The sequence below is a fragment of the Pinus tabuliformis genome, chromosome J (assembly GCF_031772625.1).
Source record: "Pinus tabuliformis cultivar Carrire ecotype Pingquan chromosome J, CPIR1, whole genome shotgun sequence".
NCBI lineage: Eukaryota > Viridiplantae > Streptophyta > Pinopsida > Pinales > Pinaceae > Pinus > Pinus tabuliformis.
The window spans coordinates 904,982,810-905,008,165 of NC_142295.1; the positions used below are offsets into that span (position 1 = coordinate 904,982,810).

The following is a 25,356-nucleotide window of genomic DNA, read 5'->3' on the forward strand; positions in this document are numbered from 1 at the left end:
TAGGAACCTGACTACATTCATATTGCATGTCTGTATTGCAGAATGGCTCGTTCAGCAGAACCAGCCGACAAAGGTGTATTTCAAACCCAGTTCAAAATATCATGTGAAAGAACCGCATGTGAATGGAAAGGAAGCCAGTATATCTGAGAAGCAAAGCTCAGGGCAGCTGGCTGCGGCCTTTAGTAAGCCGCCTATGCCTCCCCTGTTTGGTCCCTTATTTGTCTTCTCTATTCTGGAGACGCTACTTCATACAGAGAAGAAAAACGAATGATTTTCTACCCTTCTATTTGACTGCAATGGCCCCAAATGCAGCCAACATAAATAATGTATATAGAGTTCAGCTTCTTGCGTAGATATCGATGAGGAACACCTTATTAATTTCTATATGAATCTGTATGTTCTTGAGGGGAGGATCTTGCTTGCTAATGAATATTCTAGTCACAGAAACAAACATTGCAATGGGGTTTGTCTTTCTAAGTCTTGAGTTTAGAGCGAGACGTAAATGTAACTGTACCTTGCATACAATAGTTTCAATAAATAAAAAAACAATGATAACTACAGGATTGTAAAGAAGAATAATGTGAAGAGCGTTAAAATTTTAACGCAGAAGTGCTAGGGTAGCTAGGATAGACAGAGTCATCCGGTTACAAACATGCCCATGCATTTGGTGTGGCTCTCTAGTTTTGCAATTGAAGTTCTGTAAAGCTATCACAGGTGATAGCCATTACCATCAAAAGAGAAAGGTTTCTTTGGGAGGAAGAGCTTTAGGATCTTAATGCTGGACCTAGTCTCCCAAAGAGTTCACATACACTTAAAAATGTACAAATCTTCCACATCGTGGCAGAAAGTATCTTGAACAACTGGTTGACACTTTATCTTGAGAAGAGGTTGAGTTGAATGAGCCTCTTCGACAACAATGTTTATTAGGATTTTTTTGTTGATTGTGGAAATCATGTATCTTCATATGATATAGGTATTTCCTCTGTTCACCATGGCTGAGTTTGGCAATGTGAAAAATGAGGCAAAGATGCGAGGCCAAATTTCCATAGTGTGTTTATTTTCTGTACATTGGTGCCAAGTTCCATCTTGTGACGCTGTCCTGTATGCATAAATATGCATTTGTTCCTCTACAACTCCAAAATTAATAGATGAAACTAATAAAGGATTCCCGAGTTGAACAGTTGTGCTGTATTCTACGTAAAGCCTAACCCTCTTTGTGAGGAGGGGGGACTAATTAGTGCTTTCAACCTATTGTATTTTTCTTTAACAATTTCATATTGCCACTTAGCAAGAGTTGTTAGATTGAGTTACGCTGGGCAGACATTTATAAATTGTACTTCCAATTTTTATATGCAAAGGCATCGGTCTTAGTAGTAAACCTGGAATTGATCAGGGCAGCGGTATTGATAGTGGTGCTGGAATTTTTATGGTTGTTGTTGGTAATAGGTGAATTCACAAGTATATTTAAAATCAATTACACGTTTACAAGATTTAAAGTCAATATTTATCAAGGCATTATATCTCATCATCATCTCACAAATGAGAATTTGGACAAAAAATAATCCATGACACCCCAGTTGACTGATAGTAAAACTAGAATTAACACCAGTGTTCTAAGCATCTAGATTTTATCTTGAAATCACGATTTTTTGGCCTAGCTGATGTTTTCAGATTTTTACAGATATTTTGATGGTATCTTGATTTTACCGATGTTTGTCCATTTTTACCTGATATTTTTCTGATTTTTAGGATTTTTTGGTGTTCCCAACCCTTACTAATTTTATCCCCATGTCTATGTTAGCAACCATAATTAACCTGAATAGAGTGAAAATATATATCCTTATTTACTTACTATAGCTTAATTACCTACCATATTCTGTTAGACTTATTGTTACCATGGAATTATATTATAGAAGGCATCCTTGCATCTTTATGAGTATTTCAAAGTGTTAAACTAAACAATGGCATTTTTCTGTTGCCGTTAAAGATTATAAAGTTTGGAAATGAATTGAAGATAGGGTGTAGCTAAATCTTTGTTGTTAATTGGGTTTAGCTAGGGTTGGAATTATATTATAGATGCTTTTTTTTTTTTATGAGTATTTCAAAGATTTAAATTTAGCAATGGGATTTTTCTGTTTCATTTAAAGATTATAAAGATTGGAAATTAATTCAATAAAGGGTGTAATTAAATTTTTGTTGTGAATTGGGTTTTAGTTAAGATAAATCGACGAAATGTTGTTGTTTTCTCTATTTCAGTTTTATCTCTTTATGTGTCATGTTGAGTTCATATTTGTTACGATGGAATTATACTAGCAATTGCATCACATGTCGCAAAGGAAACATTGTAAGGCAGTAGCATAGGAAAGAGTAGCATAGAAAAATGAACTTAAATTTTTATGTAATTTTGTTTCTTTATTGGTGTTTCAAAAAAACTTTGAAATTTAAACTTTTCATATTTGAGCTACAAAAGTTAGGAAGGATAGGTGTTTGAAGAATCCCATCAATATCTGCTTTTTTAGAAGTATGTTCATTGATAATGTGTGCTTCTTTGAATGTCTCTAATATGTATTTGTCGACTGCAGAAACCAATACAACTATGTGATCTCTTGTGGTACAGGGGATCTCGGGTTAGTCATGTCTCTTGCCTATTGATTTCTCTAAATGTCATCAGTTGATGTCGCCTAATTGTGAAATTCTCCACATGAATGTTGAATTTTTTTTAGAGTCAAAAACCAATCTCATTAGCTTAATTGTGAAGAATGGGTGATGCAAAATCTAATGAATGGGTGAAATAGGAACAAACATAGAGTCCACGAGGTAGGTAAAAGAAGACTATGGGCTCGCCGCTCCCATCATATGTGCACTACAAGATTGAAATGTCTTCAAGAGAAAGGAGTAGAAATCAAGATATTGCCATAATATATTCCATCATTGATGCACAATCAATTAAGTGAGGTATAAAATAGGTAGCTTATTGTTATGCTAATAATTGATGGTGGGAAAATGGTGGCATGATAAAACGAAGTCTTTCTTCTTGTGTTTACGTCTACATTTTGATAGACTCTTAGTTGAGCAAAGTTACTCAAAGAGAAGCAGAACAATTCCTGGGGGAAATGGGGTGCACACGAGGGAAAAGGAAAGGAGCACATCTGCCATTAGTTTATGTTAGGACTTTAAATTAATTCCACTTGATGTGTCAGGGGTTTACTGGAGAAGCTTCCCAGCTAGATGAATTAGAGGAAATTCAGATGAAGAAAACAATGAGGATAAGGAAGTCGATGGTGAAGATGACAACGCGGATGAAGAATATTTAAAGCCAAGAAAGTCAAATCAACTTGCATCTAAGAAAGGAAGCATTGTACAAAGATGCTGCATTTACTTTTGCATGAATATGTAGTACTATTTTAGTGTGGCTATGATAAAAAATAAAGTAAAATAAAAACAAACAGGATTATATATTAAGTATATTAACAGCATATAAAACAGAAAAGCAATGCCCATAACCATTAAATTTCTTCAATGAGATTAACCCGAAAGTTATTTCTACCATCTTTACTTTCCATATTCACCTTGAGCTTTGAGAGCTTCTCCATATTAAAGGTAGGCACAAACATTCGGTGTTGGTAAGACCATTGTTCACCATTAACAACAAACACACTTCTCCCAACCACAACAAACAACATTTTCTGGTCCAGAGGAGACTTTCCACAGTAATTCACGTGCTTGGAAGATAGAAATTGCCAGATCAATTATGCATCAGGTCAGAACAATTCTCAGTTCGTAACCAAATCAGATCACAAACTTCTCACCTACAAAAAGTAATTGAATTTCAAATCTATAATTGCAACAAATAAATAAACCAATAATCCATAAGCAACATATGCCATAAAAATTACTTGTTACAGTGTCATATTTCCTGGACCACTCAACCATATAAAGGAAAACACTCTTTCTGAAATCGTGATGTATAAAGGCCATGTCTGTGCACAACTCCTTCTATATCTTTCTCGCAATATCCAATAGATTGTCGATCATAAATCGTGGGGTAAGGCCCTTGAATCCCTGTTTTTTCTACGACTGGAATCAGTGAATCTGTATCTCCACTGCATACCAACAAAACAATATCGAATTTTCTGTAGTAGATTTTATGATGGAAGATAATAGCAAAAGTCCAATCAGAAACATTCTCATTGTTCTAAGTGCCATGTTCTGATTAAAAGAAATGATATGCACGGTGAGTTGTGACCTGAACATCCAAATGCATAGTCCAACGTTTATGAGCTCTAGGTAAATTGGCAACATAGATCTAGGGGAGTCTCCCCAGTGAGCAGAAACTTCATCACATAATAAAGCAAACAGACCAGATTGATGAATGAAGGTCCTTTATAAATGCAAAAGAAGCAGCACCAGATAAAAAAAAATTACATTTTAATAATAAAACCACAGACCTGCAAGTAGTCTAGTTATAAGGAATTCCTGTAACATTGGCATGAAGAGCCTTTTGTACTTCAGGTAGATTGAAATAAATTTCGTAATGCTTTTCAGTGCAAGGATCATACTCCACAAACAGATGCCTCCATGGCTGCAACAAAATGCCTCTGTGAGAAAGAGAATGCAGTAGTGCTCTTATAGCTGATATGATTATCCCCATCTAGAGGTGATGGATACCAGTCATTTAAATTCACCATGCAACAAATTGTGGACCTCAATGGCACGCAAGAATGTGTTTAATTTGAGAAAAAATGACCTTAATCATCTAGTCTGGTTTTTATTTTACAGTTTACCATGTCAATGGGGAAGAGACTACCAAATGCAAAAGATATAGCATTGGACTTTAAGCATACCTTCAAACTGATAAGCTGGCATATAGAGTGCTTAATGTATCTAATATTCTTACACATCTTTTTCTCTGGTCTTTATTTTATAGTTTACCATGTCAATGGGAAAGAGACTACCAAATGCAAAAGATACGAAATTGGACTTTAAGCATACCTTCAAACTGATCTGCTGGCATATACAATGCTTAATGTATATAATATACTTACATATCTTTTTCTCTGTTGTTTTCTATATGTTCCAGTACTATTCAAACAAGGACGGGTGTAGATACTGTATGGATCAATATTCCCCATTTCCACATCGGCACGATCTAATACCATATTACATAGAGCTGATGGATGCACAAGAGATGAAAAGTCACAGTGAATATTGGGCAACCGGTAGGTGTTGTCTGATATCAAACCATGAGACCACATAAATTCAAAAATCCCTACAAGATCATGGAAATCGTCTGTAAGTGCATTGCCCACCTGCAAGAACCATGATTTTCCGGATGTTAAAACACAATATAGAAATATAATCGCCCCTTTTCATTCTATATGATCCTATTTAGAACAAATGATTTATTGCCATCTGTCGTCCATTTCAAGTGTTGCTCGTTATATTTTAATGCCCATACATTCATAATGACAGTATAGGGTCTTACCATATATCCTTTCAGATTAATGGCTGGATTTTCAAGGTCCTTGTTGTGTCTGTAGATGACTTGAGCTAACTAAGGAACATAATGGCTTGGAAAAAACAATATTGGAGAAAAATCCATTCAGGTTAATTCAACTATGTTATGGGATGGATCCAAACTTGTATTGGTAATGAAGGAAACATCCTCTAAACTCTACTCAAGATCAGAAAAAGCTCAAAATCTTAATTCAACAGTGTCTTTATAAAAAACTCAAGAAACCAGAACTTGCATCATTCAAGGTCAAATTAGGTCGTATTAGTAGACATCTAGAACCACAAAATATAGTCAAACTCCTTCCATCCATGTCTAACTTTCATACAAAAGCATACCTTCGATTCTTAGTGATGGCATAAAAATGAGTGTGCTTTTTGTGATAAGTTAAAAATCATTACTAAATAGTCTTTATCAATTAGATATTTATGGACAGTTATTTTTTTAGTTTCCTCAGAAAACAAAAATCTTTGCCTCAGTGCACCCATAGACAGGAAAAAGAACAGAGTTATCTACTTAGTGGCTTGGATATTGTTTACTTTAATGCAAAATGTCAAAAATTGGAAGAAAGGAACTTATTGTTTGTGTGTTCAATGTACAATGTGTCTTTTGTGATGTGGTTTTGCTCCAAGTGGTATCCAAGCTCATGTCTTGCGTTTGAGAGAATTTTATATTGTTTTAGAGAACATATATTGGAATTTATGTAAGGATTTTCTAGCAAGATACCACCAAAGACAATGAAAGAAGCAACAAAAAAAGTAAGTGCATTAAGGACTAAGGTTTCTTCCACGCATGGAAAATCCTATAAACATAAAGATGGTTTTGTACTGGTTTACTAAGCCCTAAGAGTTAATGACAGTATACTTGTTGATCTTAAATGTCCATCTAACAATGCATTTCATAACAAAATGGAGCTGTATTTCATATTGAAAAACTCCTCTTAAAGTAGCTTATATGTAATGCCTTGCTCTATCACCTCTAAAACATCTACCAAACAGTGATTTGCTCTATCAGCTCTAAAACATATACCAAACAGTGCCTTGCTCTATCACCTCTAAAACTTGTACTAAACAATGCCTTACTCTATCACCTATAAAACATCTAGCAAATATTGAGCCACTTTTGGCAATGTTGTGATACACATTTCCAATTCAACATTGCTTATCATCATCAAAGGCCGGGTAAAAAGAATAGATGAATAAGGGTGTAGTCTGACATTGTCGATGGAATAGAGAAAGTGGAACATATCATAATTGCTATACAGGAATTACAACAAAGTGCACAATTGCTTGCCCAGGGGTTAGATCCTCTCTCTAAACAGGTTAATGACTTCTTTCATGTTATTTTGAGTGGAAGGAATGCATTGCTTGATAGTTTCAGTTTATCTGCAGAAGGCACACCCATCAGAGATGATCAGTCATGAATATATCATCAACGCTGACCAGCGTGAAATGTTTCTTGGTTTAGAGTTTCTTAGGGTTTTTCATTTTCTTCGTTTAGGGTTTCTTAGGGTGGTTCATTTTTTTGGTTTAGGTATGGAACTCAAAAAGTTTCAGGGCTTTTCCAGTTTATGATCTCGAAAAAAATCAGTTAATCTGTTACTTGTGCTCTTTGATGGAAGTTTTGTAATGCATGACTGAAGAATACACGGTGAGAGAAAAATACATATTATGCTAATTGAGGAATGTTTTTCGCTTGTTGAACTTATGGTATTGAATTTATCACACTAACACTTTACAACAATGAACTAACAATATTCATGATGAAAATAGCAATATGGAAGATTTTTCTGCATATTGAAAAAGGCAATATGGGAGATTCCAATCACGTTCCAAGGCATTTTTTAAAATGTGGATGTGACAAAAGGTTGTTGTGGAAGGTGCTGTTTGTATATTTTAACACACTAACACTTTACAACAATGAACTAACAATATTCATGATGAAAATAGCAATAGGGAAGATTTATCTGCATAATGAAAAAGACAATATGGGAGATTCCAATCATGTTCCAAGGCATTTTTTAAAATGTGGACGTGACAAAAGGTTGTTGTGGAAGGTGTTGATTGTATATGGGAAATTTCTTGATCATTGTGTATAATCCTAATGTTGATAGATATGTCTACTAAGTGGTTCCAGTTAATGGGGCATTGATTTGAGTGGTCAATATATTTTTATTATTTATCAAAGTAATCTTGTGTTGTATTTGTGTTCTTCAATTTATGCCTTACGGCGTTTCTTTTGCAACATCTGGTGCAAATGCTAGTTAATTTCAACCAAAATATCTAAAACACAACCTGTGGGACGTCAAATTCCAGGCAGAGCCGAAAAAAATCTAAAAAAGCAGTTATTCGTTTTTAAGGGTTGGTGAAACGTCTGTCCCTTCCGGAAGAATCACAAACCGCGAAGTGGGAGAGAATCTTTAACAAATAAATGTGTAACTTTTAGGTTCATAGCATTGTGAGAATGTAACTTGCAGGTTCAACGCTGTGCCGTAAGGGGAGACAGGGTGACCACAAGCTTTATTCCGATCTTCTTCAATTTAAATATTTTATTCTAATTTATTAATAAGGCTATGCTTTTTTATTTTTTTGGAAATTTATTCTAATTTATTAATAAAGTTATGTTTTTTTTTATTTTTTGGAAATTTATTTTAACATTTTTTTCCGTAATTGTGATTTTTTATTATTCAAAATGAATTTTTCTCATATTAAAAAGTTTAAACTTACAATTTAAGAAATATAAAATCTACATGAAAATATGACTGAAAATTACATAAAATTTTTTTATTTTATTTTATAATAAATTTTAAAAAGAAAATAAGCATTTACTATTATTATTATTAAATTAAATTTATTATGTTTTTATAATTATATTATATTTTAATTATCCATTAATAATAATAAATTTAAAAAATTACATTATAATTTTAAATATTAAATAATTAATTATGATTAAAAAATATTTTTAATAATAAAAATCATAATATTACTTTAATTAATAAAAATATAATATTAATATTCCACATTTTAATACTATATATAAAAATGTGTTAATATTTAAGTATGTTTTAGGGTTAAATATATGGGAAAGTTATAAGTTTAAATTCAAATTCAAAGAAATAGAATGTGTATATTTTTACAATTAAATCATTGGGCAGAGCATCCTATAAATAATTCCCATCTAGCGAATCAAATTATTTAAAAGTGTGTTTTTATCTTTCCTCTAAATTATATCAAATTTGTTTTTATTATATAATATTGAAGCTGAACTAAATCACCGAGGACTTCGATTGTATTCGTTGCGCAAATTCTTGCCACGTCATTGCTCCTGAAAACTACCTGCTAGTTGATGCAAAGATTTAAAGAAGTAGAGGTGGAGATCGTGATGGCGGAAGCTGCTGTGTTTCGTAGCGAGTTTCTGCAACGTTGAATCTCTGAGTTGCTATAATATCATTCAATGTTAAAGTGGTGATATTAATATTACTTTGTTAAAATGGTGGTATTAATATTATTTTGTTAAAGTGAGGTATTAATATTAGTAGTATTATGTAAATAGTATAAATATTACATTTGGTTAAGTCGATTTAATATCACTTAATGTCAAAGTGGTGATATTAATATTACTTTGTTAAAATGGTGGTATTAATATTACTTTGTTAAAGTGAGGTAATAATATTAGTTGTATTATATCTTGTTAAAATGATAGTATAAATATTGTATTTGAATAATATTATGATTTTACAATTAATTTATTTTATGACATAACAAAAGCTTTATACAATTTACAAAATAAATAAGTTTTATTTTCATTAATTAGATGTTAACGAAAACAAATAAATGTATAATAATACCATATGTTAGCATTACTTATCTCATATAGTGTTAGATAATTCTTAGAATTCTTAGTATCTCTGTCTTGTCAAAGATAATGCAATTATGAACTGTCTTGCTATAGAGCTTACAAAAATACGTGAACACTACTATACGAAAAGTTCTAAAAAGATAAAAAGTTCACATTGTACTTTTCCCAATGCCACCCAAGAAAATCACTAAATTTCTTAAACCAATTGGCTCCTTAGATGACACAATTAAAGAAAAAGAAAATTTGTTACATAGCATCTTGGAGAAAAAACAATATGACAACAACAATACGTAGACAAATTACATTTAACCAAAACTAATTACATCATAGCAATTTATTTGTAGCTAAATCTATGCGGCCTTATATTCTTGTATTACATGGTATTAAAACGGTAGTAAAATATTACATTTGTGTAACATTATGGTATTACAACTAATTTTATTCTATGACATAACAAAAGTTTTATACAATTTACAAAATAAATAAAGTTTATTTTCAATAAATTTGATTAAATAATTGTATATTAAAACAATATTTTAGCACCACTGGCTTATATAATGTGGATTAAAGTTGTGATATTAATGCCACTTATATCTTCAATAGTGTTAAGTGGTATTAACACAACACTTTCCAATAACATCATTTTTTACATTTAACTTTTTTTTATTACATAAAATAAAGTTGAGATATTTTTAATAATAATAATAATTATAATAATAATAATAATATTATTATTTCTAAAAATATAATAATAAATTGTGATTATAGGAATTTAGGATAATTATTGTATTTTTCGTAAAAAAAAATTAATAGTTTTTTAAAGTGTTTAAAAGCATATGTTTAGCTATTTTATTGATATCAAAATAAATGTACAAAATGTTTGTGAAGGTTTTTGTTACTCCTCTTCTCTCCTACCAAATATAAACAAAGGGGTTTAACTTGGTTGCCTATTTTACCAATATCATTTATCTCTCTAATTATCATATTCATCCTCTAATGAAATGGATTTGAGGGATTACCTACAGTATTAGAATATAAATAAAATATTCAACTCTTTAACACCCAACCTTTTTATTTTATTTTATTTTATTTTAAATGTAATTATGATAAGCCTTTAATCTAGGCAGACCGATACTTGGTGGGAGGTTTCGGAATTGCTCCTTGCATGTAACCTCCAACAGTTAAACAAAAGTCCCTGAAATAAAGGATGCATTTCCATGCTACCTTGGGAGAAGCAGCCCATGCATGCAAGTTTGTTTTGCTCAGCCCCAGAGCGAACCGGTCAAAGCAAATGCACATGCAAGAGATTGCTCGATTCCTGGAGAAAAATGCGCATTTCTGGGTGGGAGGGCAGAGCAGCTGACTGCTGCCCAGATTTGTGCAAATTCTGGGTTAAGCAGCCTTGCTAGGGAAATTTGTGCAAATCTTGCTGGGAGTGTTGGTAGGAAGGATTACACAATCTTGGACCTGCTAGAGAGGATTGCGCAATTTCTGGAGGGAAGGCTGGTTGCCCTCTAGAAATGTGCAATTTTCAACGGGAAGTTACTCAGGCGGTAGCTGGACCAAGTCCAGGCGAACAACCTGTGAGGGGAATGGATCAAGCTGTGACCTACAGGATATATTTGTGCAAGAAAGACACTGAAACATGCGAACTTGACGAAGCAAGGCAAGCTGCTGTGAAGGTTGGAAGGGAGGCTCCAAAACGAGGCTACAACAGGGCACAAGTTTGTATGTGTGTTGCAAAGAAACCTAAAGCCTATGTGAGAGAATTGGGGTGTTGATATCTTGGCATGTTTACATTGAGGTCAATTACTTATGTATCTCAATTTTCAGTATATATCACATCATGTTGAGTTTAAGCAAAATGGTTAAGCAGTAGCAATAGTAAAAGGGCCCTTGGCCTTCCTATAGCCACTGATTTAATTTCATGCAGTCATACTATAAATTTAGTTTTGAAAAATTGGGTAGCCATTGATTCAATTTCATGTAGTCATAGTATAAATTTAGTATTGAAAAATTGGGTTTGCTCTACTGGTTCAACAAAGCTGAGGTTTCTTCCATGGCACTATACTCGTCCAATTTCCATTGAGTTATCACAGAACCCTAACCCTACTAGTAAGATGTAGCCATTCCAAAAGTGATGCCTTTAACACCCTGATTCATAATGGCATCTGGATTATTTGTCAGTTTTCAAGATGCGATGCTCAAAAGTAATATGTTTGTGAATTTCTTCCCCGAACAAAATGGAATTCTGTTTTCCATATTTGCCAAACTTTCTTGTCAAGGTATTTGGTTTAAGGCAGCTCGTGTTGACCTCCCACGCTATGTTGAGGACGTGGGGCTAAATAAGCACCAAGAAATATTTGAGCCCTGATTTTCACCGGATCAAAATGAATAAAGCTCTTTTCTATGCCACTCTAAAGCAGGTTTAGGACATAATCCGCAAGTTTTTTCACTTTCTCCAGTAGCTAAAATATGTAGGAATTGCATCAGCAAGTGTTCTAATACTAAGGACTCAAGAATCCAAGGCCGCCACCACCAACAAAGAAGACAATTTTTCTAATATAAACATGGTGTGCTTGGCTTCATGATAAAGAAAGATATATTCTGGGAAATTCTATGCATCCAATGCTCATTCTGCTGATCCTGATGGTGTTGCATCATTTCCACACAAAACAATACATAATTTCTAATTCCAGAGAGGGATTTGCGTTAGTAAGGAAACTGGGGATATATGGGGAGCTTGCTTAATGCAAGGGCTTATATAAAAGCTTTTTGAAACAATAAAATCTACAAATTATATCCTTCTGGAGAGCAGCTCCATACTTTGTGTCAGCATGATCGAGGTTTTCTGGGACGAACTTGAATTCCAGTTACATCTAGATGGGAAAAAGGTATTGACTGGTTTTTTTCAAAATAAAAGCAAATATAATATGTAGAATTGTTATTTGTATTTAAGTTTTATGTAAAAATTAATTAATTATATTAAAAATTAATATTTTTGGTAAGAATTTAGTTATATTGTATTCTCACTAATTCATTTCCCCACTAAGATTGAGATAATATATTCAACAGGTTAAAAATGTAATCCTACCAAAACTTACTAAAAAAAAAACGTCAATTTATTTTAGAATCACAAATTATAATACTTTATATCATATACGGTTAAGTTGATATAATATCATTTAATGTTAAAGTGGTGATATTAATATTACTTTGTTAAAATAGTGGTATTAATATTACTTTGTTAAAATAGGGTATTAATATTAGTTGTATTATGTGTTGTTAAAGTGATTGTATAAATATTACATTTGGTTAAGTTGATTTAATATCACTTAATGTTAAAGTGGTGATATTAATATTACTTTGTTAAAATGGTGGTATTAGTGTTACTTTGTTAGAGTAAGATATTAATATCAGTTATATTATGTGGTGTTAAAATGATAATATAAATATTACATTTCAATAATATTATGGTTTTACAGTTAATTTATTTTATTACATAACAAAAGCTTTATACAATTTACAAAATAAATAAGTTTTATTTTCACTAATTAAATGTTAATGAAAATAAGTAAATGTATAATAATGCGATATGTTAGCACACTTATCTCATATTGTATTAACACCCACTATAATATTAACACCCCTATATCTTGTGGTGTTAAGCTATACCTTCAAATAACATTATTGTCTTACATTTAACCTTTTTTATTACCTAAACTAAAGTTTATACATTGTATATAATGCAATAACTTTTCTATTATATGGGGTTAAAGCAATAGTATAAATACCACATGTGTGTAACATTATGGTATTACAACTAATTTTATTTTATTACATAACAAAAGTTTTATATAATTTACAAAATAAATTAACTTTATTTTCAATAAATTTGATTATTATATAAAACACGAGTGGCGATTCTTTAAATTTTATACATTTTACATAATAAAATAACTTTTTTCTTATTTATCGCCCAAGGCCGCACCCCGCCAGGCGGCGGGCGGGTGGCTGGCCGATTCCGGCAATCGGCCGCTTGCCGCCCGGTGGGGGCTGGTTAAATTTTTTTTTTTTTTTTTTTAAATATAAAAACAAAATTTTAAAAATAAAAATTTTAAATTTAAAAATAAAAAATAAAAAATTGAAAATTTTTTAATATTTTTTTTTTTTAATAAAAAAACATAGAAATTTGTTTAAAAAAAAAAAAAAAAATTTAATGTTTTTATTCGTTTGTTTTTAAATTAACAATGAAATTTTTATAAAAAAAACAATTTTTTTTTTTTTTTTTTAAAAGGCATATATTTTTTAAATTTTCATATTTTTTTAGTTTTTTTTCTAGTAATTTCAGTTTATTTTTGTTTTTTTATTTTTTATTTTTAAATTAACAATGAAATTTTTATAAAAAAACAATTATTATTTTTTTTTATTTTTATTTTTTTAATTTAAAAAGGCATATATTTTTAAAATTTTCATATTTTTTTAGTTTTTTTTTCTAGTAATTTCAGTTTATTTTTGTTTTTTTATTTTTTATTTTAAATGTTTTTACTATTAAATTTGCTAGTTTTTAATTTTTTTTTGGGGGTTAATTCTCTAATTTTTTTTAATCTAGTTTGTTTTTAAATTATTTTATTTATTTTTCCTAGTTTTTTTTAATGTTTTTTTATTTTTTCTATTTTTAGTTACTTAACTTTATATATATATATATATATATATAGATATATATCTAATTTTGTTTTTCTTTTTTCCAAATTATTTTATGGTTTATGAGATATTTTTTTTTTAACTTTTTTTATTTTTTTCGTTTGTCTTTTTTATATATATATTTTTATATTTATTAAAAAAATAAAAATAAAACAACTTGAAAATTGGTTAAGTAATCATAATTTAAAAAAAGAATTGGAGATAATAAATTTTAAAGTGTGAAAAATAAGTCCTCTAAAAAAAAGGTATGCTGCATCAACACGTTGCATCTACACATTTCAAAATCAGCATGAAAATCACTAATATTTAAAAACAAATATTTATATTTGATATATAAGAAAATTTAAAATGTCAAAAATATGCTCCCAACAAAAAGAAGTGTATTCTATTTAACCACTTTTGAAAATCGAGTCACGTTTTTACTACCCCTACGAAACGAGTAATCGTATCGGTTATTTAAAGTGCCAAAAACTATGCTCTAAAAAAAATATGTGTGTTCTGCATCGCCCCTTTTCAAAATCGGGTCAATTTTTTGCTATCTCTACGAAACGGGTAACAGTATCAGTTCCCGTTTCAAAGTTTACATTGTTCTACATAGCAATATGTTATTCCCCCCCCATCAATTCTAACTTCTATAAGAAGAAGAATCTAGATAAAACTAACCCTTACAATGGTTTATAGAATGATATTTCTAGCCTAAGGAATGACTGTAATATCCTTTTAATAGGTGACTTTAATGCTCGAACTTCAAACAACCAAGCTATTATTCTAAGCAATCATTCCAACCCTAATCCTCTTTGGTTAGATGAAGACCCTACTCTCGGAAAACCTCGGGAAAAATTTGTATGGGTTGGAGCTAGTCAAGCTCTGTAGTGCTCAGGATCTCATAATTTGCAACGGTATAAAGAAGTGGCCCAATTCCAGCAAGATGACCTGCATCCATGGGCTTGGTAACAGCGTCGTAGACTACGTTATTTCCGATCTCCCATTATACAACGAAATAATAAATTTTGATATCTTAAACGACCACGAACCTGACTTTGATCATAGGCCTTTACTTATAACTCTCAATTTTGTCATGCATAGAGTTCCCACAAAAAATAATACTTACAGCCAAAAGAAATTAATATTTGATAGAAATAAAAATGATCTCTTTCTAAATGAATTTAAAACTAATTTGCTTCCTTTATCTAGTATAGACAACATAGAAGACCTCTATCATAATTTTACTACAACCCTCTCATGTTCTATTAACAAGTTCTCAATTGAAGTTTCAAATAATAAAATAAATAGCAAAACCAATCCATGGTATGACAAACTTTGTAAAAGTGCGAGGATAGCAATTAAGGAAACTGTTGATGAATCTGTTGATGAAACTGTATATGATTTGTGAGATTTGGGGTTTGGGTTCACGGGTTAATATAGCAAGTCGAGTGCAAATTTCAAAACAAAATTATAAATTTTCATTTACCCGTGCGAACCATTTATCCTTCAGAAACTCTTCTGTATTCAGGAAATGGCATAAGGTTACCGCTCATAAATGATAACATTGGTTGATTTTTTATGCAATAAAAATCTGTAAAACAAATTCGTTAGCAAGGTTTTAATGAAATTTGTGAAATCTATGACTTTTGGTGTATTCAATAATATGGAATAGGTTATATAGTAGATATTGGTAAAATAAAGTAATTTTTAATTTTTAATTTTTTACTCTTATTATATTTAGATAAAAAATTGTAGTCGAAATTTTTTCAAGTATAAATTTATTTCTTGTATATTTAATCTCACACCATGTGTACACCTAGGCTTGTGCTGAGATACAGTCACATGGGCTCAAGCTGTTATGCTTTATCTCACATCATGCATGTACACCCGAGCTTACATGGGCTCACGCTAAGATACGGTCACATGGGCTCAAGTTGTTTTGCTTCCCACCCATCAGAGTTTAGTCTACGTGAGAAACGGTCACATGGGTTCATGTTGTTTTGCTTCCCACCAATCAGAATTTAGTCTGTTTCACATGGAGCATTAGAGAAAGGGTTTTTGGAGATCGTGCATGTGACCATGTGGGCTAGCATGTTATGCCCATCGTATATGCCACCTACTTTGCTGGAAGCCTATAGCCATTAACCTACAGTGGTATTTTATTTTTAATTGTTGCAAGAAAGCGTTGTTGGTCGTTAGGGAAAATATTTTGGTCTGAAATTTTACACATTGTTTTTATTTTAATTCTGAACTATAATATCAAAAATAGACTTGTTCCAAAGTGTTGTTTACTTTGTGTATGAAAATGGATCGTTATAGTCGTTATAGTCATATCTTGATTGAAGGTGTTTTAGATTATATATGGCATAGTCTAATTTACAGATGAAATGATTTTTTAATGATATTTTTTCTAGTTAGTTTGAACTAAAATCTAGTATAAATTTTTAAAAACTTGAGTTTAAGTTGTAAAATCTGTATAATTCATGTGTCTTAGGGGTTTTTCAGGGTTTTGAATCCATTTATACATTCAAAAATGTACTTTAGACAACAAAAGATTTTGTTTTTCCTAAAATTGTTTTGTTGAATCCTCATAACACTATGCATTATATATTAGTGTTTGTAGTTGTAGTGTGAGACAACTAAGTAATTGGTAGCTTGGTTTGTGCTTAAAGTTGGATAAAAAATTGAGACTTAAGTTTCATACATTAAAAATTTGAAAACTATATATATATATAGTTACTGAGGCTACTAATTCGCCCATAAAATAGTGGAAATTCTAGTATGATTTTTGCTAAAATCTAACCAAAATTTTTGGAAATCTAGATTACAATTGTCAAACTTCAGCATTTTGGTGCCTGGGAGATTTTTTATGGTTCTGAATCTATTTCCAACATAAAAACACAATTCAAACACTCCTATTCCATTTCCACCATAAAAAACAATTCAAACGCTCTTATAATCATATTTAAAAAAAAAAAAAAAATATTTGCTAAATTCCAACAACAACAAAAAATTCTGGACAAATTTATAACCTCAATAATTTTTTTTTATATATATGAATTAACCATATTAATTTATTAATGTAATAGTACTAATAAAATAAAAACAATTTACTTTAATCTAAAAACTATAATAATCCAAACTACCTAATCATTTTAACAACATTACCCTACACTTTGATCCTCTACCTTCCTCAATATTTCATATTAATAGATATCTTCAATTGTGACTTTTAATTTCAACAAAAATATCTAAAACACATCTTGTGGGACATCAAATTCCAAGCGAAGATGAAAAAATTTTAAAAAAATAGTTATTTGTTTTTAACGGTTGGTGAGACGTCTATCCTCCTCTATTTGCTTCTTTGAAAGACCCTAATCTGCTGGATTGCTGATTTGTAGGATTATCGATCTTGCGTGAAGTCCAACATGCGGGACCTCCAACCGCTGATAAGCCGATAGACTGTGCCCCGGACCCTCCGATTTGCGATGTGTGATATCGGTGATCGGCTGATAGCAGATTTCATTGTTTTCCCCTACCGTTGCTTCAGAAAAGCCCCGATTGTGATTTGCAACCCTTAGCCATTTTTTCTTTGTTTTCTAGCTTTCCCAGGGTATCTTCAATCTTCACTAACTTCTGATCCAATAGTCCACTTTTGGACTTCCACCTATCGTTGGAATGCTTATTCTGAGCACTATCCATTAGAGAGAGTATGATTTAGCTTTGAGAGCATATGTGGCTTGGAATATGGCTGCAAACTTCTCTGTTCTTTGGTATTCTTTTTACAACTAGAACTTTGTTTTCAAAAGGTGACAACATGATCTCAGGATCTTTATCTTTCTTTCAGTAAGATTTTCTACCTCTTTCTTAAATTCTTGAAATTTTGTGAAAACTTCATCATTTGTCTTCAGTAGATAAAACCAAGTTTTTCTTGAATGATTATTGATTAATGTAACATAGTTTAGATGACCTCCAAGAGATTTGGACATAGGCCCACATACATCAGAGTGAATGAGATCCAGAATCTCTTGGGCTCTAGGTGTGCTGTTAGCAAATGGTTTCTTTGTACTCTTTCCCAAGGCACAACCTTTGCAGACTCCTTCATGTTCTTCTTTCATATTTGGAATTCCATTTACAATGGAATTTAGGGTTTGTATACTTTTTTAATAAATATGGCCCAATATTCTATGCCATAATTCACATGGGCTTATCTCAATGTGGACAAGTGATTGATTTTGAGGAGATGCGAGTCTGTATAGTCTGCCTTCTCTAACTCCACTGACTCTAGATTTTTCAATGCTTAAATATTTGGCCCAAACTACTGCTTTACCATCAATAAAAGCAACACTACCCCCCTTTTCTTCTAGAGATGAAACTGAAATTAGATTTTTGTACAAACCTGGAACATATAATATGTTGTTGAGATGAATGTTACCTCCACCTTCCAACATAATTGATGTTGATCCAATTCCTTTGACGAGAAAGCTTCTGTTGTCACCTAGCTCCATTGAGTATGAAGATTTTCGTTTAGACAAGGCCTTGAGGTTCTTGTGATATTCAGTCATATGTCTTGAAGCTCCACTGTCTATTACCCATATGTTTTCATCTTGGAATGTTTCAGATAGAGCTTAAAACAATCCTTCTTTTCTTGAATATTTTGGATCTTGGGAAGAGAATAATTTACTCCATACTATTTTGAAGTATTACTTGATTAGTCTAGCTAAATATGAGCACTTCTTTACCAACTTTTCCATGATATAGTTGATCTCCTTCCTGCCCTCTTTGAACCATAGCTCTGATACCATGTTGAAGAATCTAGGGAAAATTATGACTTAGATATTTGTCTTTAACTTATTGATAACGTTTGTATTGTCTTTCTTATTTAATATGCTTATCTTCGTTATGTTAGTGCTTTCATCAAACAGTTATAAAAACAGAAGATCAATAGTAGAACAAGTGCACAGTATGTTGGATCCAAGCCAGGGCAAAACCTCTCCTCTTGAGAGTAAAACCATTGAATCTCTTCTTATAGATGTTTAGTAGATGAATACCAAGACCCTTAACAAAACTTTTGACTAAGGATTATCTTCAATACGCTTGTCACTATCCCTTGCACTATTCAGTCTTTGTTTCACAATCTTTTTATCTTCATGACATTGTACTCTTTTTTATTTCGGCCTCCTTATACATTCACATTTTTATCACCATCCACTACTTCTTAGCTAGATCATCTGAACTTTACTAAAAGGCATACATTATCATGAGACAGACTTGTATCTGGATTTCACCAAGTCATTTTAGTTCTGTGCAGACTTCTCCGAGAGAACATGTATGCCTCACCGAGAGATTGTGGATGCCTAACCGAGAGACTTTAGTTCTGTGTAGACTTCATCGAGAGAATATATATATATCTCACCGATACTAGATCTCATCAAGGACAACAGAGTTTCACTGCCTTTGGACATATAAGATGCCAACAAGAATAGCAGGTATCCTTAGACGGCCATCAAGAACAAAATCCCAAAGGCAGTAGCAGTGCAGTGCATAAATCCATAAACCTCCTCGCAAGAACTGCTCTGTCTTAAGATCAAATCCTGCTCCCGGCCAATTCTCTGCACTGGGCTTCATAATAAATCCGGAAGAAGGAACGGCACCGTCAGCCCCACCTGACTCCGGGTTCACCCTGCGGCCGATATCCGTCAGAAATCTCCCTTGTCCGGCACTGAGAACGCACCAGGGACATTGCAGCCAGAGGGAGAATGACCACTGGCGGAAGAATAATCAAAATTCTCTCCCCCCGCCTTCCTTTCTTGATTTCATCCTTATTCTGAATTAGCGGGAATCAAGAATCAGTTTTTGAACTGATTCGTAACTCTTTTTAAAAATTACTATTTAATCAACTGTTTAATTTACGCTGAGTTATTTATGGATGTTACAGCTATACATATAGGTCATTGCTGACATCCATTAGGCTGACATGAGATCCATAAGTCAGGCCGACTGATCAAGGAGATCATTGTGTTTTTCATTTAGTCGACTTGCAAGGGATAGTGACACTAGGTTTATTGAAGCGTAAATTCTTTGACATGACTGTAATAATACTTATGTTTAAGACACAAAATCCTAAAGACATCAAGAAGATGTGTTTGTTCTATGGTAAATACATCTTTCTCATGAAACCCGTGATGCAAGGAACAATAAATGTCTCTTGTCATAATATTATATTTTACATGTCATAATGAAAATCGAACCTAGTTACGTTTTCTTCAACACAGTCCTCACTTTAACGCTTATCCAAATGATTATTATTATTATGGCACAATTACTTTAATATGTAATCTATCAATCCCTACAATGAAATTGATTATCTTTCATATATATACCATATGTTGATGGAAGCCCTCGAAACCCTAGGGCCTCAGGCACAAAACCATACGACATTACCAGTATGTAAGAATTTTATTTATTCTATACAACTAGGGGAAAATCCTATTTCCTTTATAACTCTAGTTCATTTGAACGTATTTAAACATGTCTATTAAATGATGAATTTCATTATATCTCACAATTTTGATGTTAAAAAAAAAGGAGGGGGATTTCGTTTCATTCCAATATTATAACATACCTACCAAGTCGTTCCTTTTACGAGTCCTATGATGTATTATATGATTCTACCACCCATGTAATTGGCACCCCACTTTGTTTCTCATCAAACACCATGAGTTTGTACAGCTGATACTATCACATTCAAAAAAATATGAAGTCAATTTTAGCTCATTAATCATTATCAATTACTACAAATCAAATTATTGTACTAGATCAATCATTCTTAATACACTCACCCCATATTTATTTGTGTTGAATGTTGAATCCATGGCTATTAATATATCATTCGATAGCTTGAAAATGGTCTCCAACATCCACTTCATTTGAATTCCAACTATAAAAGGGATCTCTCCACCATTGTGCTTTTGATAAAAGAAAAAATAATCCTGGGTTTTTTTATACCAAAGGTTCACACTCATTTCATCCTTCTTATGAAACTAAGACTTTCTTTTCATTAGATGATTATAGATGTTAACAACATCTTTCATGCATAAAAATAAATTCATATCTCAAGTTGTGGCATCCATGTCAACATATTTTTTAACATGCATTTTACAAACCGAGTCAATCAACACTTCCAAAAAGAAACAATTCTCTACATAGGAAACCATGTCCCTTGATAACTTTGGTTGATGTAGGGACCTAACATCACCCGAAGTGTAACGATAACCATTAAAAGGCCATCCTTAGCTTATTCATGTTCATACATGTTATATGTTATTATTGTTATTTCAGGGATTTGAACCATAACTTTTACATTGAAATGGCATTGACAACCCCTCATTTTCGCAAATGAGGATCTTCGTTTCATTTCATTTTCTCCTCCTTTGTCCTTTGGGCCATATGAACAAGCATAGGTACATAAAAATGTTTGAAAGGTTAATCCATATGAAAAATGATAAAGCATGGTTGATACCAACATCTAGAAGCAATGCATCTCTAAAACACTTACACTTCATATCACATGGAAGCAGTAGGCCTTGATCCTGGGCATTTATTTTGAACCTGGATGAAATAACATGGAGCTTCTGGGTTGATTTCCACTCCTATAATAAAGTCAGGAATTATATGTGAAGGGATTTTTGCAATCCAATCAATTCCCATGTTGTTTCCATGTATTTCAGACCAGTCTAAATCCTTTCTAGAAAAAATTATCTTTTCTTTAGGGTCTTGCACCAGAAGGGCAATGATAGTTTCCCATTTTCCTTGCTTTACTATTTTGTGACCCACAGAGTTGCTGTAATGGTGACCCAACAAGTTGTTGCAACGGGGACCTAGAAAGTTGTTGCAATAGTGACCCAACAAGTTCCCATAATAGTGACAACATGAGTTGTCACAATGGTGAACCAACGAGTTTCCACAACATTAATCAGCAAGTTGCTGCAACGTTGAACCAATGAGTTGCTACAAAGGTGAACCAATGAGTTGTTGCAAAGGTGAACCAGCAAGTTGGTGCAACAGTGAGACAATGAGTTGCCACAACTATGAACTAGCTAGTTGCTACAACGATGAAATAATTTGTTGCTGCAATAGTGAACCAACTGATTTTTGGAAATTACGTTTGGTGCTCTCCTAACCCTTCACAAGGAAAAACCAGTTGTGTGTTTGATAATAGAGCACTAAGTCAAGTATTTCAGAATAGTAGAGAAGTTCCTCATAGAAATAAAAATAATGAGGGCTAATTGATATGCAATCTAAGGCAATTTAATGTCCAGCAAAATCTAAAACCTATTCATAGAGAAACACCTTTAGTCAAACATTCAAAGGAATCACCATAATCAGTCACTCTATCCAACCATCAATATCATCATAGGCATTTATTTCATCCGACCTTGCTAAAATAACTTATCTACATTTGCAAATTTAAGTCTGATATCCAAAAACTGAGGGAATGCAAACATATATTAAAGAAGATGGCCTAAAGATGGCATAAAAAATTAATTTTATTAAAACTTCGGGTTCCTTTATTAGTGAATCCCAATGCTTGAAAACAGAATATTTTGTAAGGATCTCGTCTTTCTACTAGGTCAAAAAATACTCATGAGGATTGATTTATTTTCATAAAATGAACGATCATATGGAAATAGGGTGCACCATTGACCTAGAGTTTAAGATCTTGTTATTTTTTATGGTATTTCTATGCTTGCAACAATTACTTCAATGCCTTATCATCATTGACAGTGATTGTAGATAAAACATCAAAAATGCATACAAGAAGATATGAGATGATTTGATTACAATTGAGGCTCCCAATTATATACCTAGGTAGGTAACCATTCACGAATGGTCATGTCCTTAGAGACATGACTCTTCAACACTCATTATTAGTTAATTATTCATTATTTATGAGTTTTATTATTTATAGTTGTTTATATTATATATATATATATATATATATATATATATATATATATATATATATATATATATATATATATAGATATATATATATAGATATAACATTCATAACTGGCTTCTAGGAAGGGGAATTAGCCCCTAGTCGCACTCTTTAACACTCCCTCTCAACTAGGGAGGAATTCCACCTATCAACATTCATCCATGGCGATGTTATCGTTCCCATTGCGTGCCATCTCTGCAAGTTGTATCATCTTTGTTGAAAGATTGATATCATAGTCCAATAAGAAAGGATTGAAAGAGGGTGGGTCAAAAGACCCTGCCATCCTCGCCAAAATGACAAAGGAAAGTCCTCTTGTCCAGTGATAGAACCCCTACCAGGCTTGATCCTTAAATGATCAAGCTGTTGAACATCATGCATCCTAGTCATAGGGAATACAATAGTACCCTACGTGTTTGTACGTAGTACAAATTAACCCTAATCACTTTTCCCAACTCATTGACTAGATGAGAGGTACTTCCCAAAAGTCCCAGACTGCAAGGGTAGGATGTATGTTGGGGTATCGACAGGGGAAGGTGAATCACTCACCCTATTCTCATATAACATACTGAATAGGGGAAGGTGAACCACTCACCCTATGTTCACATATTGGGACATGTACTCCACATGTGAAAGTGAACCGCTCACCCTAAGCTAATATAACTCCAAGAAGAACCCTAGACCCCCAGAATCTCCTAAAGCTTAATGTTTAACCCAATCAAGATCCCTCCATATAGGGAATGCTGCTCTCTAAAGGCTAATAATTTTTCCTTCCCAAAGGCTTTGTGAGGATATCATCAACCTAGCCATCCATCCCTGGGAGCCCCATTGCTCTTCCCAGCAGCATATAGATGATGGCACACAACTCACTAAAGAGATTATTCAAAACACATTGTCTTACAGCTACCCATTCTAGTAGTAGTGATTTTAGCAATCCTTTGTTTCCTATACATCCAGTGTACGAAATCAAAAATCATGTTAAAGAAAATATTTAAATAACCTTACTCCCTCTCACTCAGAGAGACCACAAGCCTAATATTTTCTAATTCATGAAGGTGCCCCAGTGCCTATTTTGCATAATTTTATTTCGTACAACTAGACTCTCTCTGGTTTAAGGTGCATGTTGTAATACAAAGGATCCACCTAGCTACCTGCTCATCTTAGGATCCAATAACTTGAAGAATTACCAATCAACATGTGATGCTTCTGACAGTTCAATTCCATAGGGAAGTCCTTTGCTATAATTACCAGGAGGGTTCAAGAAAGAACTCCCTCTTAGACAGATAAGATACAACATTCTTCAATTTGTAACCATGATTCCTACTCATATTCTTCAAGACTCGAAGGTAGCTTCACGACCCGATGGAAGTGATTTATGGCATCGACGCTTCGATCAATTTTTGCAGCAGATGAGGACAAAGCTTTCTCCTTTCTCGCCACACGTTTGTAATGATGGTGACAAATTACCTGTTACTGTTAATGATGAAAAGAATTTACTGGGTTGCATGCACACATTCATTGCGCCAATCCTACAAATGCCAAGTGAGGAGGAGGAGCAGAAGACGTCGACTAAATTGCAAAGTTTACAGTTCATTCTGGATTTCCTTGTTATAGCGCTCAGTTTTTTTCTCCCCATTGCAACCTTTGAACGCAGGTACGAAATCGCATTGAACACAGAGAAGTTGGTGAAGGGTAGGATTCAATTCAAACCCTTTTGCAAGTGGTCGCGCTATTCATATGAACATGTTAATAGACGAATGCATAGCCAAGATGTGGAACGACTTGGGTCAGCCCTTCTTTACTGGTCACTTGGGACCTAATTCCGACGACCTCGGTAGAGGACTGTTTGTTGTTCTTAGGAAAGACGATCGCAAAACCAAAATCAAAATAATGGTTTGTGGACTTTTCGACTACTTATCGAGCTGGAAGTTTCTACTTCCTACCGCTGGGTACTTGGATTTTGCCATGACTGTCATACAGACAGACCTACTGTTCCTAGAAACAAATATCCAATACTCCACCTTCACCTCCTGCTCCTTCGGCTTAGTTTGTAATCACTCATTTAAGCTTTTAAATTGACCACTCTATTTGACATGCTAGATTGCCACTCCATGTATCTTTTTTATTTGACATGCTAGATTGGCCATTTCGTGTATCTTTTCTATTAATTACATGTTAACGAAAATAAATAAATATATAATAATACCATATATTAGCAATATTTATCTCATATAGTGTTAACACTGTGATATTAACATGCCCTATATCTTGTGTTGTTAAGCTATAACTTCAA

At 32.7% G+C, this 25,356-nt stretch overlaps 1 protein-coding gene across 5 annotated transcripts in view; it reads left to right on the forward strand.

Moving 5' to 3' along the window:
* The window catches only part of LOC149229640 (uncharacterized), a 60,926-nt gene that overhangs the window by 234 nt on the left and 35,336 nt on the right, over positions 1-25,356 (forward strand). For 4 of the 5 annotated variants that reach the window (XR_016247309.1, XM_089375882.1, XM_089375883.1 and 1 more), the window contains exon 2: positions 42-182. Coding sequence is in view for 2 of the 5 variants with exons in the window: in XM_089375884.1 (XP_089232010.1) it covers positions 42-182 (141 nt within the window). In the remaining 3 variants the exon portion in view is untranslated. Of the gene's footprint in view, positions 1-41; positions 476-25,356 lie in introns of those variants that run through there. The other variant, XM_089375881.1, reaches the window with a different exon arrangement.